This window comes from Camponotus vicinus, unplaced genomic scaffold (genome assembly GCF_025532165.1).
Source record: "Camponotus vicinus isolate PSW18456_S1 unplaced genomic scaffold, iyCamVici1.0 SCAF_13, whole genome shotgun sequence".
Classification (NCBI taxonomy): Eukaryota; Metazoa; Arthropoda; class Insecta; order Hymenoptera; family Formicidae; genus Camponotus; species Camponotus vicinus.
In genome coordinates this window covers 6,359,316-6,378,355 of record NW_028141949.1, presented here as the reverse complement: position 1 = coordinate 6,378,355, position 19,040 = coordinate 6,359,316, and the positions used below count along the sequence as shown (strand labels likewise).

Here is a 19,040-nt window from a genome sequence, read left to right as displayed (position 1 = left end):
AATAAATAACCTTTTTACTAGTAGAAAATATCCATCTAATTCTCATTTCTTTAACTTGTTCCAAATTTGAGAAAAAAATAAAAACCTAATTTTTACTCCCATTTTTGCAGGAGTGTAACTTTACAGGGAGGAATCTAGGAGTATATCTTTATATGAAAAACCCCCCTTAATTTTCGACGAAGAATCATCTCCTAAAATTTTTCACTTATTAAGAAACACCCTGTATTTACTCTGCATATTCATATATTGCCTCTGCTCGGAAGAAACCTGTTAGGATCGCTATTACGTGCGCGGATCCCGCCGGATGCGTTACATGGAAACGACTTATTCGCGCGCTATCGGTCCGCGATGATCTCCGCAACGACGCTGAAACGACGGAAGACTATACGCGACGTAACGATTCGTGTCGGATATATATGCGATGGTATGGGCGGCTGCAATAAAGAGCGCATAATACACCGATGCATCCTGGACGGCGGACGGCGCCAATTTGTATCGCTGCGGGCGATGCACGGGATCCGCTTCAGGTGACTTTCCGCTCTCGTTCGACCGGGCATCCCGGTTTCGAAATCTGATCGCGGTCGCGAGCCTGATGGTGGCGAATGTGAAAAAAAATGAAAAAAAAAGGATATCAATTTCGTTCTGTTTGAGCGTTCATTATCGAGCGCCGCTTTCTAACCGCGTCCGATTGTCGCAGGATTGCGAAACTTAATTTATCGAATGCGTTATTTTGTTATTTTGCTCGCCAATCTTCCTATTACATAATTTAGATGCTCAATGTACTTTAGTATTATTACTTGAATATATTTTACATTTTTCATGTTTGAAAATAGAGGCTTGAATTTTAAATATAAGGTAAGAGTATGAAAAAATTTGCATTATATTTTTAAAATATAATTATTACATATAATTAGCGATATCTTTCATAAAATACAAAGGTTTTAGAGGTTAAAACAAATTTAAAAACAATTTTAAAACGAATTTTTACAAATTTTATTTTTACTTGAATAATTGATGCAAGAAAAACACAATAAATTTTTTTATTAATGTTGGAAAACATTATAAATATGAAATATCATACCTACAATCATTTCGAAATATTTAACATTAATAATTTATTTATACAAACAACGTAGGTAGAATTAGAAAGTTGTTTAAAATGGAACGATGTGCAAACATTACGTTCGATAAGTCGATCGTTGAGAGATAGCGAGGGAACAGAGGAGAGAGGGACAAGAGGAGGAAGTGGAATCGCAGATCACTGGGTTGAGAGAAAGAGCCAGGCATGATCCGTTCTTCCTGCGGATATTTTTCTGTTTTTGTAGACATTGATGCGCGGGGGAAGAGAGTGGAGAGGAAGAGAGTAAAGGAGGGCAGGACGCGAGGCCTTCGGGCTTCAATCTATTAACACGCTACGGCGATTACGCCGTCCTGATGACCCCGTGGGAGTGCACCTTCGCCAGGCATTTTTTTCTACGGTGGCTGCGCGCGGCTTGCTCTCCTCGGCTTTCTCATGCCTCAATCTCTTGCTACGCTCATCATCCCAATTCCGGCTTACTTCGGAATAATAAATAACGCATTGCCTGACGAACAATAGCTCAGCCTTACGCTTAATACGTTAGACGTATGTAAATTATTTTCTTGCGCTTAATCCATAATTTATGCAGGCAATATTCGTAGTGTGACTGTGTTTTGTCTTCTTCTTCCTGTTTTTTAATAGGATCTTAAACCGATTGTGAGTCTAAATTGGAAATTTTTTTCTTTACATGATGTGGCATACAATTTAAAAAAAGAGAATAACTTAATTTGATAATCTTTCTTCTGTAATCTATCAATATCTTTTTGTAGACTGTATGTCTCGCTAAAATCGCCTCTTTCTAAATTTTTTGTATAGTTAGAGATCAGCCACGCGTGACATCCTTAACGACCGCAGAAAGATGTGTCGAACATCCTGAAAATAAGGCAATTCGAGGCATACATACCCGATTAAGAGAAGGTAACTAGGGATCGGCCGCAAGCGAGGAGAGGCGAGGCGAGGGGACGAATTTCCGGTGCACAGGATCGTAGCTAGTCCTCGACTCTTCTTCTCTTTCAGATTCTCCTCTTTCAGCGCGCACAAAGGACAGAACCGAGGGACGGGAGCATGTCCTTTCCTTTATGGCCTCCAATATTGGAGGGAGGCTCGTTTTCTTGCCAGATGACGGCCATCTCGAGAAAGGGAAAATTGTTCTGCGGCAAATCTTTTTGGAATGCAATGTTCCCTCTACATAATGTAGTGATTCGCTATCATAAAATGATTCGATGCTAGTTCAACAGATTTAAAATAATCTCTTCCCGCGGACAAGGATTATCATTTTGTTTAATAATAAAAATTAATTTTTTAAAATATATTTTAATAATATTGATATACAAGATTTATGACAATGATTAATTATATATAACGTATTATATTTTAATCTTTAAACAGAAAAATCTTGAAAGAATCATTAGAGAATTAATTAAAATTATATTTATTGCACGCAATAATATAAATATATAAATTCATGTATTTTCTATATAAAAGAAGATTATATAGGATTTGCATATGATTATAATAACAAATATGGAAGATATTTTTTTTAATGCAGGTATTTTGCGTAATATCTTTATTTGGGTAAATAATTTTACCTGCTGCTGTCGTAATAAATTTCTGAAACAACGCAGAAAATTAGAGTCATCAGCTGTCTTTACCGCAACAAATAGAGTGATTATCCCAAAAAAGGGAAGATAATTTTTCCGAGAAAAATTCGCTCTGCGAATGTAGAAAGTGCTACAAAGTAGGACAATACGTGTGTGCGTGATAAATTATGCACTCGATGAGAGATGTTGTGTTAGTTACAATCATTTGCGTTGCATTATTTATTATTAATTAGAGCTGGAACGAAGTTTAAATATCAGAGTAATAATCCATTGGAGAATAATCTCCATGGATTATATTGCTGCTTGAATTACGCGAGTTTTAACGCACTCGCATAATTTTCTATGGAAACTAACACCTGCCTAAAGATTTATAAATGTGCCGTGAGAAATTAACCCCTCAATATTAGAAATAATTGATTTTTTTTATAATTCGATTGCACATTGTTTGCACTTTTTTTATTTTCGTTTGCACACTCTTAATAAAAAAGTTATTCAAAAAAAAACCTTTGGGGGAGATCAATTTCACATTAACTCCCCAAATTGGGGGGCTAACTCATGCGACTTTACAAATGGAGTTTGCGTGATTGACTGATTGTCATGTATAAATTATTTTTAGTACAACAATTTTTAATCACATGTATTGTAGTATAAAATACAAAACTTAGGAATCTTGTTACAAGTGATTCTAACTTGTTAAGTAATATTTACCATTCTAGTGGATTTATTTTAATTTAATAAGCAATTTAGTTAGAAATTTATTTGCAAGTTTTATACCTCAGTTCTTTCGAGTTTATAGCCATTTGATTTTTCTCACAAGATATTTTTGTTGTCATCAAATCTGTTAAGAACAGATTAACCTAGACCCTTTTCGTGTTGCTGTTAGTCTTTCTTTGTTAGAAAGGGAGATGGTAACCGCAGTTGCATTGTATTCAAATAATGTTTCAAGGTTTGTTAGACGTGACATGCAACGCAATTTTTCCGTGTAGCTTCCTCTTCCACGTGAATTACTGCGATTTTTTGCAAGTGGCAATTCTCAGAAGATTGGCAGAAATTATAAGTTTTATAAAAAAATATGTTGCATAATAGTATGTTTTTTAAATATAATTTCCATCAAAAACGAAAACAAAAATTTATAATTCTATCAAAGTAAAATAGAAATTCTTAGATTTTTACATAAAATCTATATAATATATTTTATATTATTACCGTTTATTATTTTGTTACACTTATTTAATCTTTTCTATTTTCAAAGAGAATACATTTTTCTTATTTTATTTAGAATACACTCGCGTGAAGATAAGCAATTTTTATATTTCTATTTTAATTATCACAATATAAATTCCCATAAAATAACTTAAAGTTATATAAAACGTAACGCGAGGCTATACAAATGTTTACTAATGGAAAACATCGACCGACATTCTCGGCTGAAAATGTATGTATATTTATGATTACAAGCAACAGCTGTAATTGTACGTACACGCGACGTAGCATCGATTATATCTGCTAGCAATAAAGTATGGACATTGACAAGAAGTTAATGAGAAAAGCTTATGCGCTATACGTAACATATACTTTATACGGATTCAAAAAGAACGAGCGATACACGCTCGTCCTACGGTGAATCGAGCAACAGGGTCGAAAGCGAATATCACGGTAAACTGAAGGATCACTTTTTGCCATCGATATGTAGATTCCTGGCAAATAATATACCCTTTGCCGCGATATGTTTAAAAGTAAGATGGATGCACCGGGGAGCGGGGGGAGAGGAGGGGGATGAGAGTCAACCTATATAAATAAATAATAAGGACAAAGAGGGATACGCTTAGGGGCCCAAGGACTACGCAAATACATCACTGCGGGGCTCTCGATTTCCCAGCAGGGAAGAGCCCCCCTCCCCCTCCCCGCCCCCCCTCCTTCTCGTCCGTCTCCTCTTGACACTCTCCTTCAACGCGGGGAAAAGAAAGAGAGAGAAATAGAACAACGGAGAAAAGGCGCGCAGAAGCGAGAGCGAGCGATCGTTCGCCATTTATTTACTCCGGGATTTAATCGCATCCGCTGACCGCCGTTTCCTGTCGCTACGGGCAGCCCGTTTCTTGCGCGCGAGTAGGACATTAGAAAAATATTAGTCGCTCGCTCTCTCGCTGGCACGTCGGTCGGGACGAGGTAATAACGTCATTCCGGCGGCGCACCGCGACGAGAATCTGAAATTGATGGTCGCGGTAGCGATTTCGTAATTGCCCTACCTGTGTGTACCTATACGCGTTGCCCTTATTTATTACCGTGCCATTACGGGCTCGCTATTTTTTCACGTATATACAGGGTGTTTCTTAATAAGCGCGAAAAGTTTTAGGAGATGATTCTTTGTCGAAAATTAAGGCGGGTTTTTCATATAAACATATACTCCCACATCTCTGTGAAGTTACGTTCCTCCAAAAATGGAGGTAAAAATTAGGTTTTTATTTTTTAGGTTTTTGGGTTTGGGTTTTATTATAATTTTGTCTTTGTTAAAATTGTTCCAACATTTACTCTAATTTTATTTTTATTTTAAAATTTAACTTCTCGTAATTCGAAACCTATGCTACTTAGCATCGTGCTGTGCACGATAACGTATTTTATTTTTTTTCTTGAAAACTACTGATTTTATGAAAAAAATAAAAGAAATAAAAAAGTTTCTAAATAAATCAAACTTTTTAATGCATATTTTTAGATGATCACATTCCGGCCCATTAAAAAGTTCTAATAAAAAATTGAATAGGGGTTGCTAGTTTCATTCCCTTATAATAATACGGGAGGCTGAAAAAAATATTAATAAATAACCTTTTTACTAGTAAAAAATGTCCACCTAATTTCATTTCTTTAACTTGTTCCAAATTTGAGAAAAAAATAAAAACCTAATTTTAATCCCCTTTTTTGGGGAATTCAACTCCACAGGGAGAGATATAGGAATATGTTTATATGAAAAACCCTTCTTAATTTTCGACAAAGAATCTCCTAAAATTTTTCGCACTTATTAAGAAACACCCGATATACGGAGAATAGGATTGAGAGAGAGATGCCGCGAATGTTTCATTCTCGTTTCTGCTTCGTTTTCCGAGAGATCACCTGCACGTTTCGTATTCTTCGAAAGCGATCGCTTTGTTTCGAATACAGATTGTATCGTAAACGTCATCTCGCCCATTCGAACGCATAACTTGGAGGATTTATCGTTTACGCGGAATTACGTAGCCGGCGTCGCGAGTCGGAGCCGCGAATCCTTGTTGCACCAGAGATTAAAGTTATCACTGCAGGTCGATGTCCCGCAATTCAAAGGAAGACATTAGAGAAATTTCGTCTTAATTCAAAAACCTTATATCAGATGACAAATAGATTGTCCCTAAAAAATATTTTAAAATTGGAGTATTTATTTCATGTATTTTTCTATCAAGTAAATAAGAGGAATTAATCCATTTTAACTAATTTTAATTAATTTTAATTAATTTTTAATTAATTTCCTTTTTTCTCGACGATCTTCTAAATTCTTTCATATTTATGAGAAACTGTTTACATTCTTCCTCCCCTAAAAATGTCATACATCCACCCCTGATGGATGTCTTGCGTTTTTTCTTCTCGCAAACAAAGATTCGATCGGGGGGAGGGGAAGGAAACCAAGGCCCCGTATGGGGCTTTGATGGATATCTGCCGGCAAAAATTATCATATATCGCGAAGCGGGGGTAACGACCGACTAGTACGACGAGATCCCGGCGCGCGGTGCGTATCCACGACGACGACGACGTGTGCGCCGAGCTTCGCTTCGCGATTCTCGATTCGCGTCGTCCGTGCAGGGTCAACGTTCGGATGCGTCGTACGTATTTCTTTGCAACGCGGAGGAATCGATCGGCGTTAAGAGTGCCTACTAAGTTTGTGCAACGCCAACTTCGCCGACCGGCGCTCACGATTGTTGGCACTTGAGCACGCACGTGGACGTGGGGAGGTGGCCGTCAAGTTGTCGACACACACATTCAAACGCACAGATAATAGCCAGTATTTTATGTTTGGAGTCTTATATCAGAAGAGGAAAAAAATTAGGAAGCTATACTTTTGATGAGAATTATTTATTTTTGATAAAAATGAAGAAAGAAATTAGTTTATTTTAAGTTTATATAGAAGAATCGACCAAAGTAGATTAAAGAATATTTTTATTACATGAAATTCTTTTTCGTGACGATTACTTGAAATATTAAATTTTTGTTTATGTTAGAACATATGATTCACTGAAACGTCAAAACTCTACAACATTAGAATTTATGTTAGTCTCTTAAAAGCAAATTTCTCTATTTTTCACAAATGTTATTATTTTCATCATGAAACTTCATTAATTTGAGTGCTTGATTAATTCCTCGATCACTTGATTAACCTCTCGACTTCAGTTATAATTTATTTATGCCTTTTGAAAGTTCGCCACCTTCGCGACAAGAGGATTCGATTCTTCGACACGATACTGACATTACGGCAACGTGACATTAAACGTCGGCGTGCGATTTACGTGTTGAAAATGTCTCGGCCAACGAGTCTCAGGCAGCGTCGCGTGAAACATACACAATCATGTCGGACCCATCGACACACGTGTGCGGCGTCGCCATCAACTGGAAGAAAGTGCACCCGGCCAATCGCTTCCGAGGAAAGCGCATAAAGTAGGTAGCGAGTAGTAGCAAGGAAGTACTCGTCGTGCATTGTTTCGTCTGTTGGGCCCGTCAACTTTGGAAGACCAATCGGCACGTTCGCCAGTATCGTATACAATGTTTTAACATCGAACTGCGTGCGAACATGTTTTACATACATGTGACAACCAGACTTTCGGGCGACATGTCCTTTTCTTTGTTTTTTTAGCGTCTCTCTTTTTCTCTCCCTCTTCTTCTTTCTTAGCGATTTTATAAATTTGGCTTGATTTCATATTTTGAAGTATTTAGAATTCGAAGTTTGAGGTGTCTTAGATTATTGAATATTTGTAATAAAAAGAGTATATACATAATGATAAAATAGAGTTTTAATAAGTGATAAAATAAATGATAAATGATAAAATAGAATTTTTAAGAAAAAAGTATAATATCAGATTGTTTATTTCCTAGAAAATCATGGAAAATTTGGAATTTTCAGATTTTTTTTATATTTAGAAAAATTCTCATGGAAGGGGAATTCTCATGGAATTTTATTAGGACTCAGATAATTCTTAAAAAAATTCTCTCATTGATAATTTTATTCTTACATTATAATCAAGCTAATTAAATTGTAAATTTAAAATGTAACATGTATATTATAAATATATATTTTTTGGAAGATTAGGGAATTTTCAGGGAATTTTTTTACAAAATTTGAGTGGACACTGAATACAATATATAACTTTATAAATCATCATTGAGAATTAATGTTCTTACTTATTAAAATCTTAAAAAAATGTAAACAGAGAAGAATAAAAATAAATCTAGAACAAAGTTTAGTACTTGTAATAAAAAAAAGGACAAGCCGACTTGAAATTATTTAAACTGCATACAGAATCTGTGCATAAAAGAGAAAAAAAGACGTATAATGTATACATTTGCAGCACCGACTTTAGTAGTCCCTTAATCTTGGACAGTCTCTTATACCAGCGCGAGTTTATACACCGCAAAGATTATAACTATTACTAAAGGAGAGTGAAATACGCAATTCATATACGGACACCATTGGCTGTATCCCATATGGCCGCTCAACCTAACCACGCGGTCGTACATTTGCGCGCTATCGCTCGGCCCGGACTCAAATGGGTTTAGAATTACAAGACAAAGTGAGTGGACCGAGTGCGCGAGTGCATTATCGCATGCGCTGACATCGTGAGACTCCGCCGCTCAATTATGCAGCTGCGCGCGCTGGGTGTTAGCTTTCTTCCTTTTCTCTTTCTTTTCTTCTCTTTCGCTCTCCTTCTCTCGCTCTCGTTCGCATGGCGCTTGCATTATCACATCTGGATCGTCGATCCTAGGTATTGCCCACGGCAAAATCATCTCGAATGTATGGTGGAATACGTACTTTTTCTCCCATAGGTTTTTCACGGTATATAAATTTCTAATTGTAAGTTGTACGAAGCCGGAATCTCAATCTTGAAAAGTCCCACGAATATTTCATGTATGAGAATTTGTCTTTAATCATACGCAAAACTTTGAAAAATTTAGATAAATTTGCAACAAAAGAGAAACGATTGCATATAATAGGGTGGAAAAACCTCGGGAGCCTGGAATTCTCAGGGATTTATTTTGTGGAAAAGTCAGGGAATGCTAATGGAATTTTATTGGGACTCGGGGAATTTCTTTAAAAAATTCTCTCTCTGGTCATTTTGCTCTTATATTGTAAAAAGTTAGCAAGTCAAATGAATTATGTGTTTAAAATATATTATCAATATATATCTATCTTTATTTATATATTAAATAATAAAATAGCAAATATGAAATACACGTTCATTATTTTAATTTTTAGATATAAAATCATATGCAAGTAAAAAAAGCTTATTTTACAAAAGTTATTCAATTTTTTTTAGTACATTTATAAATCTAGCACTAAGAGGCTCTATATTTTTCCTTTATACGAGTGAAAAACGTCAGAAAATATATATAATAGAAAACTGATTTTAGTAAATCGCATTAAAGAAGCTTTAAAATATTTTTTTACCTGGAATTTTTAACAAAAATACTTGGAAAATTAAAAAATTTTCAAGCAATTTTTTTAACACCTTTCTTGTATAAAGAGACAATTTTTAATTTAATTAAAAATTAATTGAGATAATTAATTTTTAATATTAATAGAGACAATTTTTAATTTAGAATAGAACCGCTCTACAGGCGCCCTATGATAATCCTAATAAAAACGTTTCAATTCCGAGACAAACTTTTTAGCCACTTGAGTGGCGAGCTTTCAGATGACTTCCTCGTTCAGATTTGCATTCGCCAGCCGAATGTTTCGGGATTTATAACCGCGGACCTCTCGGCACCGCCGCAAACAAGGACTCTCTCGACGCGGTTATCCGTGTGCACGCGGTCCAGTCGTATTTATAGTTTGACCGTTAAAAACAACATACAGCGCCGACTCGTCGCGGCTTCGGTGGCCCGTTCACCAGGCCACGTAGAGTACGGGACCGGTCTCTTAATCCTCACTCGAAATAAACACGCACACGTGCGCTGTGCACCGTCGCGTCAGCGAGCAAAAACACGTCTTCGGTTCCCCGACGTCTTCGAGACATCACCGATCCCATGCGTTTTACGACGATGAACACCCGTTATGTATCTTTGCGATTGCTTGTTCACCGCGAAATAGAGAATTTTGAATTTTACTGAGATTTATTATCAGCTGTTCCAAAGAGTGCGAGAAAACATCTCGTTCATCGATATATCAATTAATATATGTAATCATATATTCACCGTAATTAAATTCTTAAGAATATGAAATATGTCAAGGTTGTATAGAAAATTATAAAAGCAAAAAAAATAGATAATTGAACGAATACATATTTTTAAATAATCAAACACGCACATAATTTTGAATAATTATTAAATTTAAAGCCTCGATATATTCGATTTTGAATTTCATTGAGATTTATTATCAGGTTTCATTTAAAAAAATACGAATAAATGACATCATCTCGATATTAATTAATGTATCGTTATACATTTCGTATATACTGCAATTAAATTCTCGGTTTTCTTAAGCATCCGAAATATGTCAAGGTTGTATAGAAAATTAGAAAAGAGAAAGAAATAGATAATTGAACGAATACATATTTTTAAATAATTATCAAACGAGCACATAATTTTGAATAATTATTAAATTTAAAGCCTCGATAATATAATTTTTTGCCGATATTATGTAGAAAATTGTCAATGTATGAGATAGACCTTGTGTACACAAAGAGAACCGTTCAAAGAATCGTAAAATAATCGTACCAGTTTTGTTTCGTTCGAACCCCTTTGGACAAAGAAAAAGAAGCACCGTCCATTCAGAATGAAACCGAAAGGATGATCCGAGAGAGAGAGAAAGAGAAAAGGACATATGCGCTCGGCAACACGCGAATATCCCGCATGCTATGATCGACATATGCTCTCATTCTTTCTCACCGCGCTCGGTCGGATTCGTTAATGAATATGCTAATATTACGTAGCTGTTGTCGGCATCTGTCGCTCTCAATTTAATTGAAACCGCTTTCATTGAGCGTCACCGATTTTCGTAAAATGTTGGCGAACGAGACGTATTCCTTGGCATCGACGTGTGACATTTATTACACGCTTCGTTTATTGTATCAACTCGATGTTAAGTACGCTATTTCTGCCTTTAATTAATTCTGTCAATTATCGTATTTAATCGTTAAGTCTTCTCCCCTGTTCGCGTTGAACGAGGCTCACCTAGCAAGCAAAATTCTCCCTTGTCGCTCGGTAAAATCGATAATCGATTCATCAGGGATCGGTTAATTTTTCACCCGGGATCATCGCGGTGCGATGGCGGGTCGGAGAAAATGGGTTCGCGTTCTTTCGACGATCCCCTCGGATGCGAGTTAGGTCCAGTTACAAGCTGATCGTTTCCAGGTAACGATCCCGTATACACCGGGGATCGCCGGACGTTCCTGGCCACGAACGCGCGGACAAACGACGACGAGATGGGTCGAGGGAGAGAGAAGGCCTCTCGCCATCAACAAAATCTGCCTGCCCCTGCGGCGAGAAGCGCGGCTTACACCGCCCGAGTCATTATCTCCCGTAATGGCCGCTCTTAATTTCATTTCGGCCCCCGTAAGCGAGGGTAACGGTACGCGTCTCGGACGCGGACACTCGAACGACCGGTGTCAACCAGATCAATCGGATGGTTTATCAATTGATCCGGAATCATATCATCTTTCGACGCGATATCGGTGACAAATCGAATTAATTTTTCAAGTTGTACCAATGCATGTACGGATAAATGCAGAAAAATGACGTTCGATGAATCCGATAGGATGATTTTAATTTACATATATTTAATTTTTCAATAGATATTATATTTTTCGCTCTGTTCTCTTATATTTGATAAAAGATGGATATTTTGCTGCATATTTTTGCAAATTTGGAAACCCGGATATCTTGAAATAAAGGTTATCCAGAGACCTGTCATTGGATAATCTCGAGACGAAGGGATCAGACTAGACTAGAGAGTCGACCTAGAGGCGAGCCACAACCATAAGCGGCGATATTACTGGACCACGACCGAGCTAGAGTAATAGACTGGTTCTGAGATGCTGTATCTTTCATCTGGTCTGGTCTTATCTTTAGTAATCGAGCAAACGTCATAACGTTGTAATGGTGTCTCCTGACATGGACAAATGGAACAAGCGACATTCTGACGATTCCATTTGATTATTCATCTTCATTTTGTATTCGTAAATACATATATGTATAAATCTCATGGAAGTAAAAAATATTTCCTATTAAATTACTTTAAAGATGCATTCAAAAACATGGTTAAAATAAAGTATAAAGCACAGTGCGATTTCGCGAACAAAACAGCGGCGATATGGAAGAGAAAAATGTGTGTTCTTTCTCCTTCTCTCTCACCCTCACTCTTTCTAAGCACTGTATAATCCCATTTTACTACAAATCTCTTTCTTTTTCTTTTTTCTTTCACAATCTTTTCGCAATTTTTTTCGTAGGCTGTCATAAATTTGCGCCGATTAAATGCTGATGAATGTGAAACGTTTGCATGTTACGTCACGAATGGTAGGCTGCCTTCTGCAAATTTTTGAACAATTTTGCATCGGAAAAGTAAAAGAGGAAGTAAGCGTAAAATATCAATTCTGACATATTTATGTCTTATCGGAAAATAAGCGCTATAAATTACATAGAATAAGAAAATTATTTAAAAATAAATGAGACATATTTTAACTTTTATAGAAGACTCTCAATCACGTTCAAATTCTATTATTCATTCGCGAGTTGTGTAAAATCACCATTACTTACACGTGGTGTTTTGAGGACAATTAATTCATTTCCTCTTTAAATGCTTTTAACGTTATCGCTAGTGAAAGTTTGTAATGATGATTGTTTGCGGAAAAAATAGCTTTATGTAACGTTTAATGCGTTTAAATTCTGCACAGGTTGAATTAAAAAAGACACTCGCGATTTGTTCGTTCACGCACTTACATTCCATTGAAACGCATATCACTATCGTATATAATTCCATAATACTTCTCACTTATCCTTGTGCCGATGGAAGGCTTTTGAAATTCCATTAACGTTATCGCGAGGTCTTATTTTAGTTCAAGTAACACGAGCGATTTTTAACATGGAGCATCTTTCATAAAGATCTCTCGGAAACGTGTCCAAGCTCGAAAGAAAATTCCAGCTCCTTTAAGAATTCCAAAGTGAAACGCGCATCCGGTTACGTAAAACTTCCGCTTGAAGATAATTGAAATAAGTCAGACGCGATAAAACGTACGCACACGTACATCGGAAATTCCACGCGAGTTTGCGAGACACCCCGTATTATCTCACGATGTGAAAGGAAGAGCGAACAATAAAATAACGCATGTAGGTATTTAATTATTATGGTCACGCTGAGCGTTATGGCGTTAAAGCAATTTAGTAGTGAAATATGTGGTTACCGTAATTAAATCAACAATTAAAATTATATCATGTCCCGGTCCCTCGTTCTTGATCCGAAGGCACTTTCCGGAGGGGCTGACATCCCCGTGTTTGCACGGGTCACGGGGGTTACGCAAAAAGGCTCGTTACGCAACAACGATGGCATCGAGTCGATGACCTCATTGTCCTCATATGCACCTGTGTACGAAGAACGCAACTGATAATTAACCGCACAAGAATCTACCATGATTATAATTCCGCAACGACATTCCGCACAAGTTATGATTATCAGAATGACTACGTTGTGAGAAAGCGCTTTTCAAGAAGCACGTATTAAGTATTTAATGCGTAATGTGGTGCATGGTAACTTTTGCGCGTGGCTTTATCTTATAGTCGAATCGCGCGTATAAAGACATGTGATATTTCAAGAAAGCGCATACCGTTCTTGGGAAGAAAGTTAAAGAACGTGAAGGAATAATTATGCCTTGAGAAGGAATTAATACGAGCTTGTTATTCTCTAAGAAGTCGCGAAATATATTTTTTACGCGTAATAAAATACATTTTGTCACCGTGATATAATATTATACGAGTTGCAAAATATTGTATGAGTTATAATAAAATAACTGTGTTGTTCTATATAAATTTTTTTACTTTTATTTTTTAATATCTAAAATAAAAATTTCCGATAAACATCGTTTAATAAATGTCTAATAACATTATTAAATAGAAACAGTTTTGTAGAGACTTTATCTCTCTTTCATCAAATCGAAGTACGAAAGATTTTTATTTACTCACACTTTTATCGCCCCTTATATAAATAGCACTCCTGTGCGAGGAAAATCGATTGATTTTATCGAATCTTTTGCGCGATATTCGCCTGTAAAAATAGTAGTAGTTTCCGTTTGATCTACTAATATTTAAAATTGCGATTGATAACTGCATTTACTCAAGAGATATTATTCATTATTGTTCGAATTCCAATATACAGGGTGTTTCTATATAAGTGCGAGGGATTTTGGGAGATGATTCTTTGTCGAAAGTTGGGGGGGGGGTTTTCATATATACATATATCTCTCCCTGTGGAGTTACATTCCTCCAAAAAGGGGGTTAAAATTAGGTTGTTATTTTTTTCTCAAATTTGGAACAAGTTAAAGAAATGAAATTAGGTGAATATTTTCTACTAGTAAAAAGATTATTTATTAATATTTTTTTCAGCCTCTCGTATTGTTATAAGGGAATGAAACTAGCAACCTCTATTCAATTTTTTATTAGAACTTTAATGGGCCGGAAAATGACCATCTAAAAATATGCATTAAAAAGTTTGATTTATTTAGAAACTTTTCTATTTCTTTTATTTTTTTCATAAAATTAGTAGTTTTCAAGAAAAAAAACAAAATACGTTATCGTGCACAGCACGATGCTAAAAATAGCATAGGTTTCGAATTACGAGAAGTTAAATTTTAAAATAAAAATAAAATTAGAAATAAATGTCGGGAAAATTGGAACAAAAACAAAATTATAATAAAAACCTAATTTTTACCTCCATTTTTGGAGGAGTGTAAGGGATATAGGAGTATATGTTTATATGAAAAAATCCTTAATTTTCGATAAAGAATTATCTCCTAAAATCTTTCGCACTTACTAAGAAACACTCTGTATATGTTATTTTATATTAAGATGGCGGCATTTATTGATACATAAAATACTTGAAAAATGATATAGTTAATAAATCTATAAATATCTTGTTCAATCCATAATTATCTTGTTTATTCATTGCAAGTATATCATCTTAAGATAACAGAAATATCAAGAAGATGATTATTTTTTAAAAATGAGTATCATAGCACAATCATCCTTCGAGTACAACTGCAATTAAGACGCTAGTCTCGATAGAGTTTACAGCAGAAATAGGGACTCTCGGAATTCTTTCAAGGATTCCTCTTACGAGACATAATCAGCGGCGCGGTTGCCTACCTTGAGCCCTGATGCAAATCATCCAGTTACTGATGATTATTATCCCTCCAAGACTCGCCTGTGCTAATGTGCTTCGCGGTTACGTGTTTCGCCACCGGATCGTCTGAGATTCGCTCGAGTCGTAATGGCCGATTCCGCAAATGGATTACAGCTGCACTAGAATAAGAACGTTAACGATCTCTCGGCGGTGCGTTTTGCGCGACGTCTTTCGCGATGACATGTAAAAACGATGGGCGATTTTACGGGGTATAACAATTCGAAATAACGGAGCTCTTGTTTGCTCCGCGGAACGACACTTGTCCGAGATAAACGAATTTGATTCCGATTCAAGATCCGGAAATCTGTGCGACGCTCCTTTAAGGAGGAAAGGAAAGGAGAGGTCTTTTTAGCTTGTTGCACTTTCTCGGAATGCATCATTTTGTTTCTCCTCTCTGCCTCCTTTACGTCCGATATGTACTCATTTTGAGGGTAGAAAGTGTAACACATAGTGTGGCTAAATAGAACGTACAATGTTGAGTCTCTTCCTCGCGAGTTTCTTTCATATCGGAAATGCATTCCAATGCAATGGCGCGACTCTTCCAATAGAATAGTTTCGTCGCGGTATTTCTCACAAATTCTTTGGACGAAAATTTATTTGCGTCACATGTACGAGCCTTTGAATTCCCGCTTATATTTCTTTACGCGATCGCGGAAATAGAGACAGCAATTTTCAAAATTTCACATATTTATCGAAAAAGATACATTCGATCTTGAAATTAATCCTCCGTTATTGAAGTAACAATTTATGAAGCAATTCTCCATTTTTTTATTTACTCTGATCTTTAATTTCTCCAATCTTACATGCTTTTATTTTTTTAATAACTACGTAAATAATATGTTTGCGCAAAAAAGTATCGCTACATGTGATATGTTTTATGCACATAAATTTTATTTTGCCAGACTCAATTTTATTTTCGTGAAATAATTATATCTCAAGTGAGTAAAAATTTACCGCTGGAATTGGAAATGTGTGTTTATGCGCCATAAAATCTTTTTCTATCGACAATTATTCTTAATCGAACCTCGTCTTATTTATCAGGGGATACAAAGTATGTTGATGCATCGGACATTAATTGCACGCAAGATAGCAATTAATCAAAGCTACCCCACGGGAATAACTGGTAATTATCCAACGGAGCAAGCTTTCGTGAAAGGAAAGCCGTCTTAAATGTGAGTTTGAACGCTCATTGAAAAAGTAGACGAACACGATGAGCTGAATCAAGTTTACACACACGTAAACACACATGCACGGAATCAGCTGGGCTCGGATTATGTCTCCCGCTGGCGTCGCTAATCATTCGCTTTTTGCGCCGTTGTGTCGAAACGATTGCGTCTATAAACTACTGCAGTTTTGCAGATGTGTCACGTCCCGACAGCTCTTACTTTGCTCTTTCGTCGTGGCTGAAAGCGTAAATGGGACCCTTTGAAAGCGAGGGAGTATGTAACTCAATCTGCAAACAAGATCGCGCAGCCGCAGCAATAAAAGCGCGATAAGTAATTAGCTATAAATTCGTCCAAGCTTACGAACCGATGAAAGATATTTGATCGCATGAAACTATTTTGTTTCGATTAATTTGATATGTATACGCGTGCTTTTTTTTTCTCTGCATCTCAATCAAATTTTTGCACACGAGCCATTTGCGATCATTTTTATCGGTTGCAAAGTTGTTCTTTCTTAGACAAGAGCTTGCAACTTTAAAAATTTATAAGTCCATTGTTTCCCGGCAATATCGTCCTTGATAGCAACAATCATATATGGTTTATCGATATATTTAATTGCGCAGATATTTATAGATACACACTAGCAAAAATAATTTTTAATTATTTCAAGATATATTATGCATATATATTCAATATAAATTTAATATACATTATGAATAATTAAAAATAAATAAATATGCAATTGCGTATCATACATCATTGATACGTCGAAACGTCGATATTGAATGACGTGACACGTACCTGCGAGCGATAAACCGACGACAGGCTCGAGTTATCGGTTCGATTACCGAATCGAGATTAGCGTTACGATGCCGAGGAGATCGAGATGCAGGCATATATTTTCGTTGCACACAGGCCTAGCTCATCTCCCCCTCTGCGAGAGGAGCTGGGACATGTTGGTGCACGTTCCCTCGCGATTCTGCTATTGTTCCATTCGTTGCCCGATTCCCGCTCAGTTCGGTTATGACCACCGGGGGAGCAACTGCTCGCGGATTAATCGGGCGCGATGTCGAAAAAGATCATCCGCGACATCCTAGACGCGTTGACGTGCCTGACGCCATCGCCGAGGAAGCGGAAGGAAAAAAAGAACGATAGCGAGAACGAGAAAATGAATCTTCCGCGAAATGACACGTTGACCGCAGGTGACAAGAAACTTCGCTCCGCGAAGAAGGTAATGATTAGATATGCTTGAGTCATTTTTTTAACGCCGATCTTTATATAAATTTCAATCACACCTCCCCTGTCGTATCTCTTCCATTATTATCGTCACTTTTTAATGGATAAAAAAATATTAGGCTTATCAAATCATGACATTTTCCCTGAGGAAAACTCGACTCCGAAATTTATTAATTATTAATTTATTATATATAATAATATATAAATATATGATAATTTATTATTTATTAATTTTGTCGTTAAAGAAATTGCGACATTTTTCAAGCACATTGTGCGTATACGCTTGTTGACAAGATCATCCCTAGAAATGACGGGAGATATATTGATAGTCTATCGAGTACGATGCACTCGAGAGTTAAGGCTGTCGCGCGACACGAGTCTCGTGGATGACTCACTGTCAGCGAAGAGAGAGAGAGAGAGGGCGAGGGAGAGAGGGAGATTCCACACGTACGCGTACCCACCTTCTCGTTTCTCTGCCGACGATCCGGAACCGAGACGACGCCGACGGTTCTCGCATTCCTGCCCGATTGTCCTGAATCGAGCGGGTACATTCCTGAAACCTTACCGAACCGCGGCTCGGAATGCGGCAACTATCGCATTCAAAATATGCGCAGCCGTTGTTGGACTTGCAAATGAAAATTTCATAATAGCAGAAGCTTTTTTTTTTTCTTTTTTTTCCTCCCCAGCAGTTACTCATCCGTGATGCAAATCGCGCGTAAACCGCGAAATCGAATAAATAATTGCTATTGATAATCGCGTACGCTCGCAAATTTCGCTGATTGCGATTACAACTTGCGGTAGCTTTGATTTATACAATTTATTACGTGTTTTTCATTGGAAAATGTTAGCCTCCGCGAAAGATCACTATTTTAGAATTTAATGAAATTAATTAAGTGGAAAAATAAGATTTGTAAAATATTGCTAATCGGAAATTGATCTTAATTTCGGGGCATCTGGAGCAAACTTTCATGTACCGCGTATACCGTAATACCTCGTTCGGTCCGTAGCGGTTTCCAAGAGATATCCTATTACGGGACCGTGAAATATTCGTCGTGTGTCGGCAATAAAGTATCGCGATATATCAAGCGGAGATAATAAACGGCCTCCAAATGTCGGAGTCAGCTACCGCTGGTACGGTTTAATTCAATTCTAAATGCACCATTTCGCAAATACGGTTCGCGACCAGAATTTTAACCCCTTTTCGTCATAAAATTTGTAATTATAAATTATTATTTCAAAGCGCCCCTTGTGTGGGAAAATGATTAGAGTTTCATCTGTCTAAAAAAGTCATCGCGTAAAATCAATCAATTAATGGTTATCAATTTTATCATTGAAAACTTATG

The 19,040-nt window shown here is 36.7% G+C and overlaps 1 protein-coding gene across 3 annotated transcripts in view; it reads left to right on the top strand.

The window, feature by feature from the left end:
• LOC145964262 (signal-induced proliferation-associated 1-like protein 2) overlaps positions 1–19,040 on the top strand; it is a 65,003-nt gene that overhangs the window by 19,830 nt on the left and 26,133 nt on the right. For 2 of the 3 annotated variants that reach the window (XM_083086814.1, XM_083086813.1), the window contains exon 1: positions 17,513–17,692. The exons of the other annotated variant lie outside the window; for it this stretch is intronic. In XM_083086814.1, coding sequence (XP_082942940.1) covers positions 17,528–17,692 — 165 coding nt within the window. In that variant the 5' untranslated portion in view covers positions 17,513–17,527. Of the gene's footprint in view, positions 1–17,512; positions 17,693–19,040 lie in introns of those variants that run through there. 3 annotated transcript variants of the gene reach the window in all.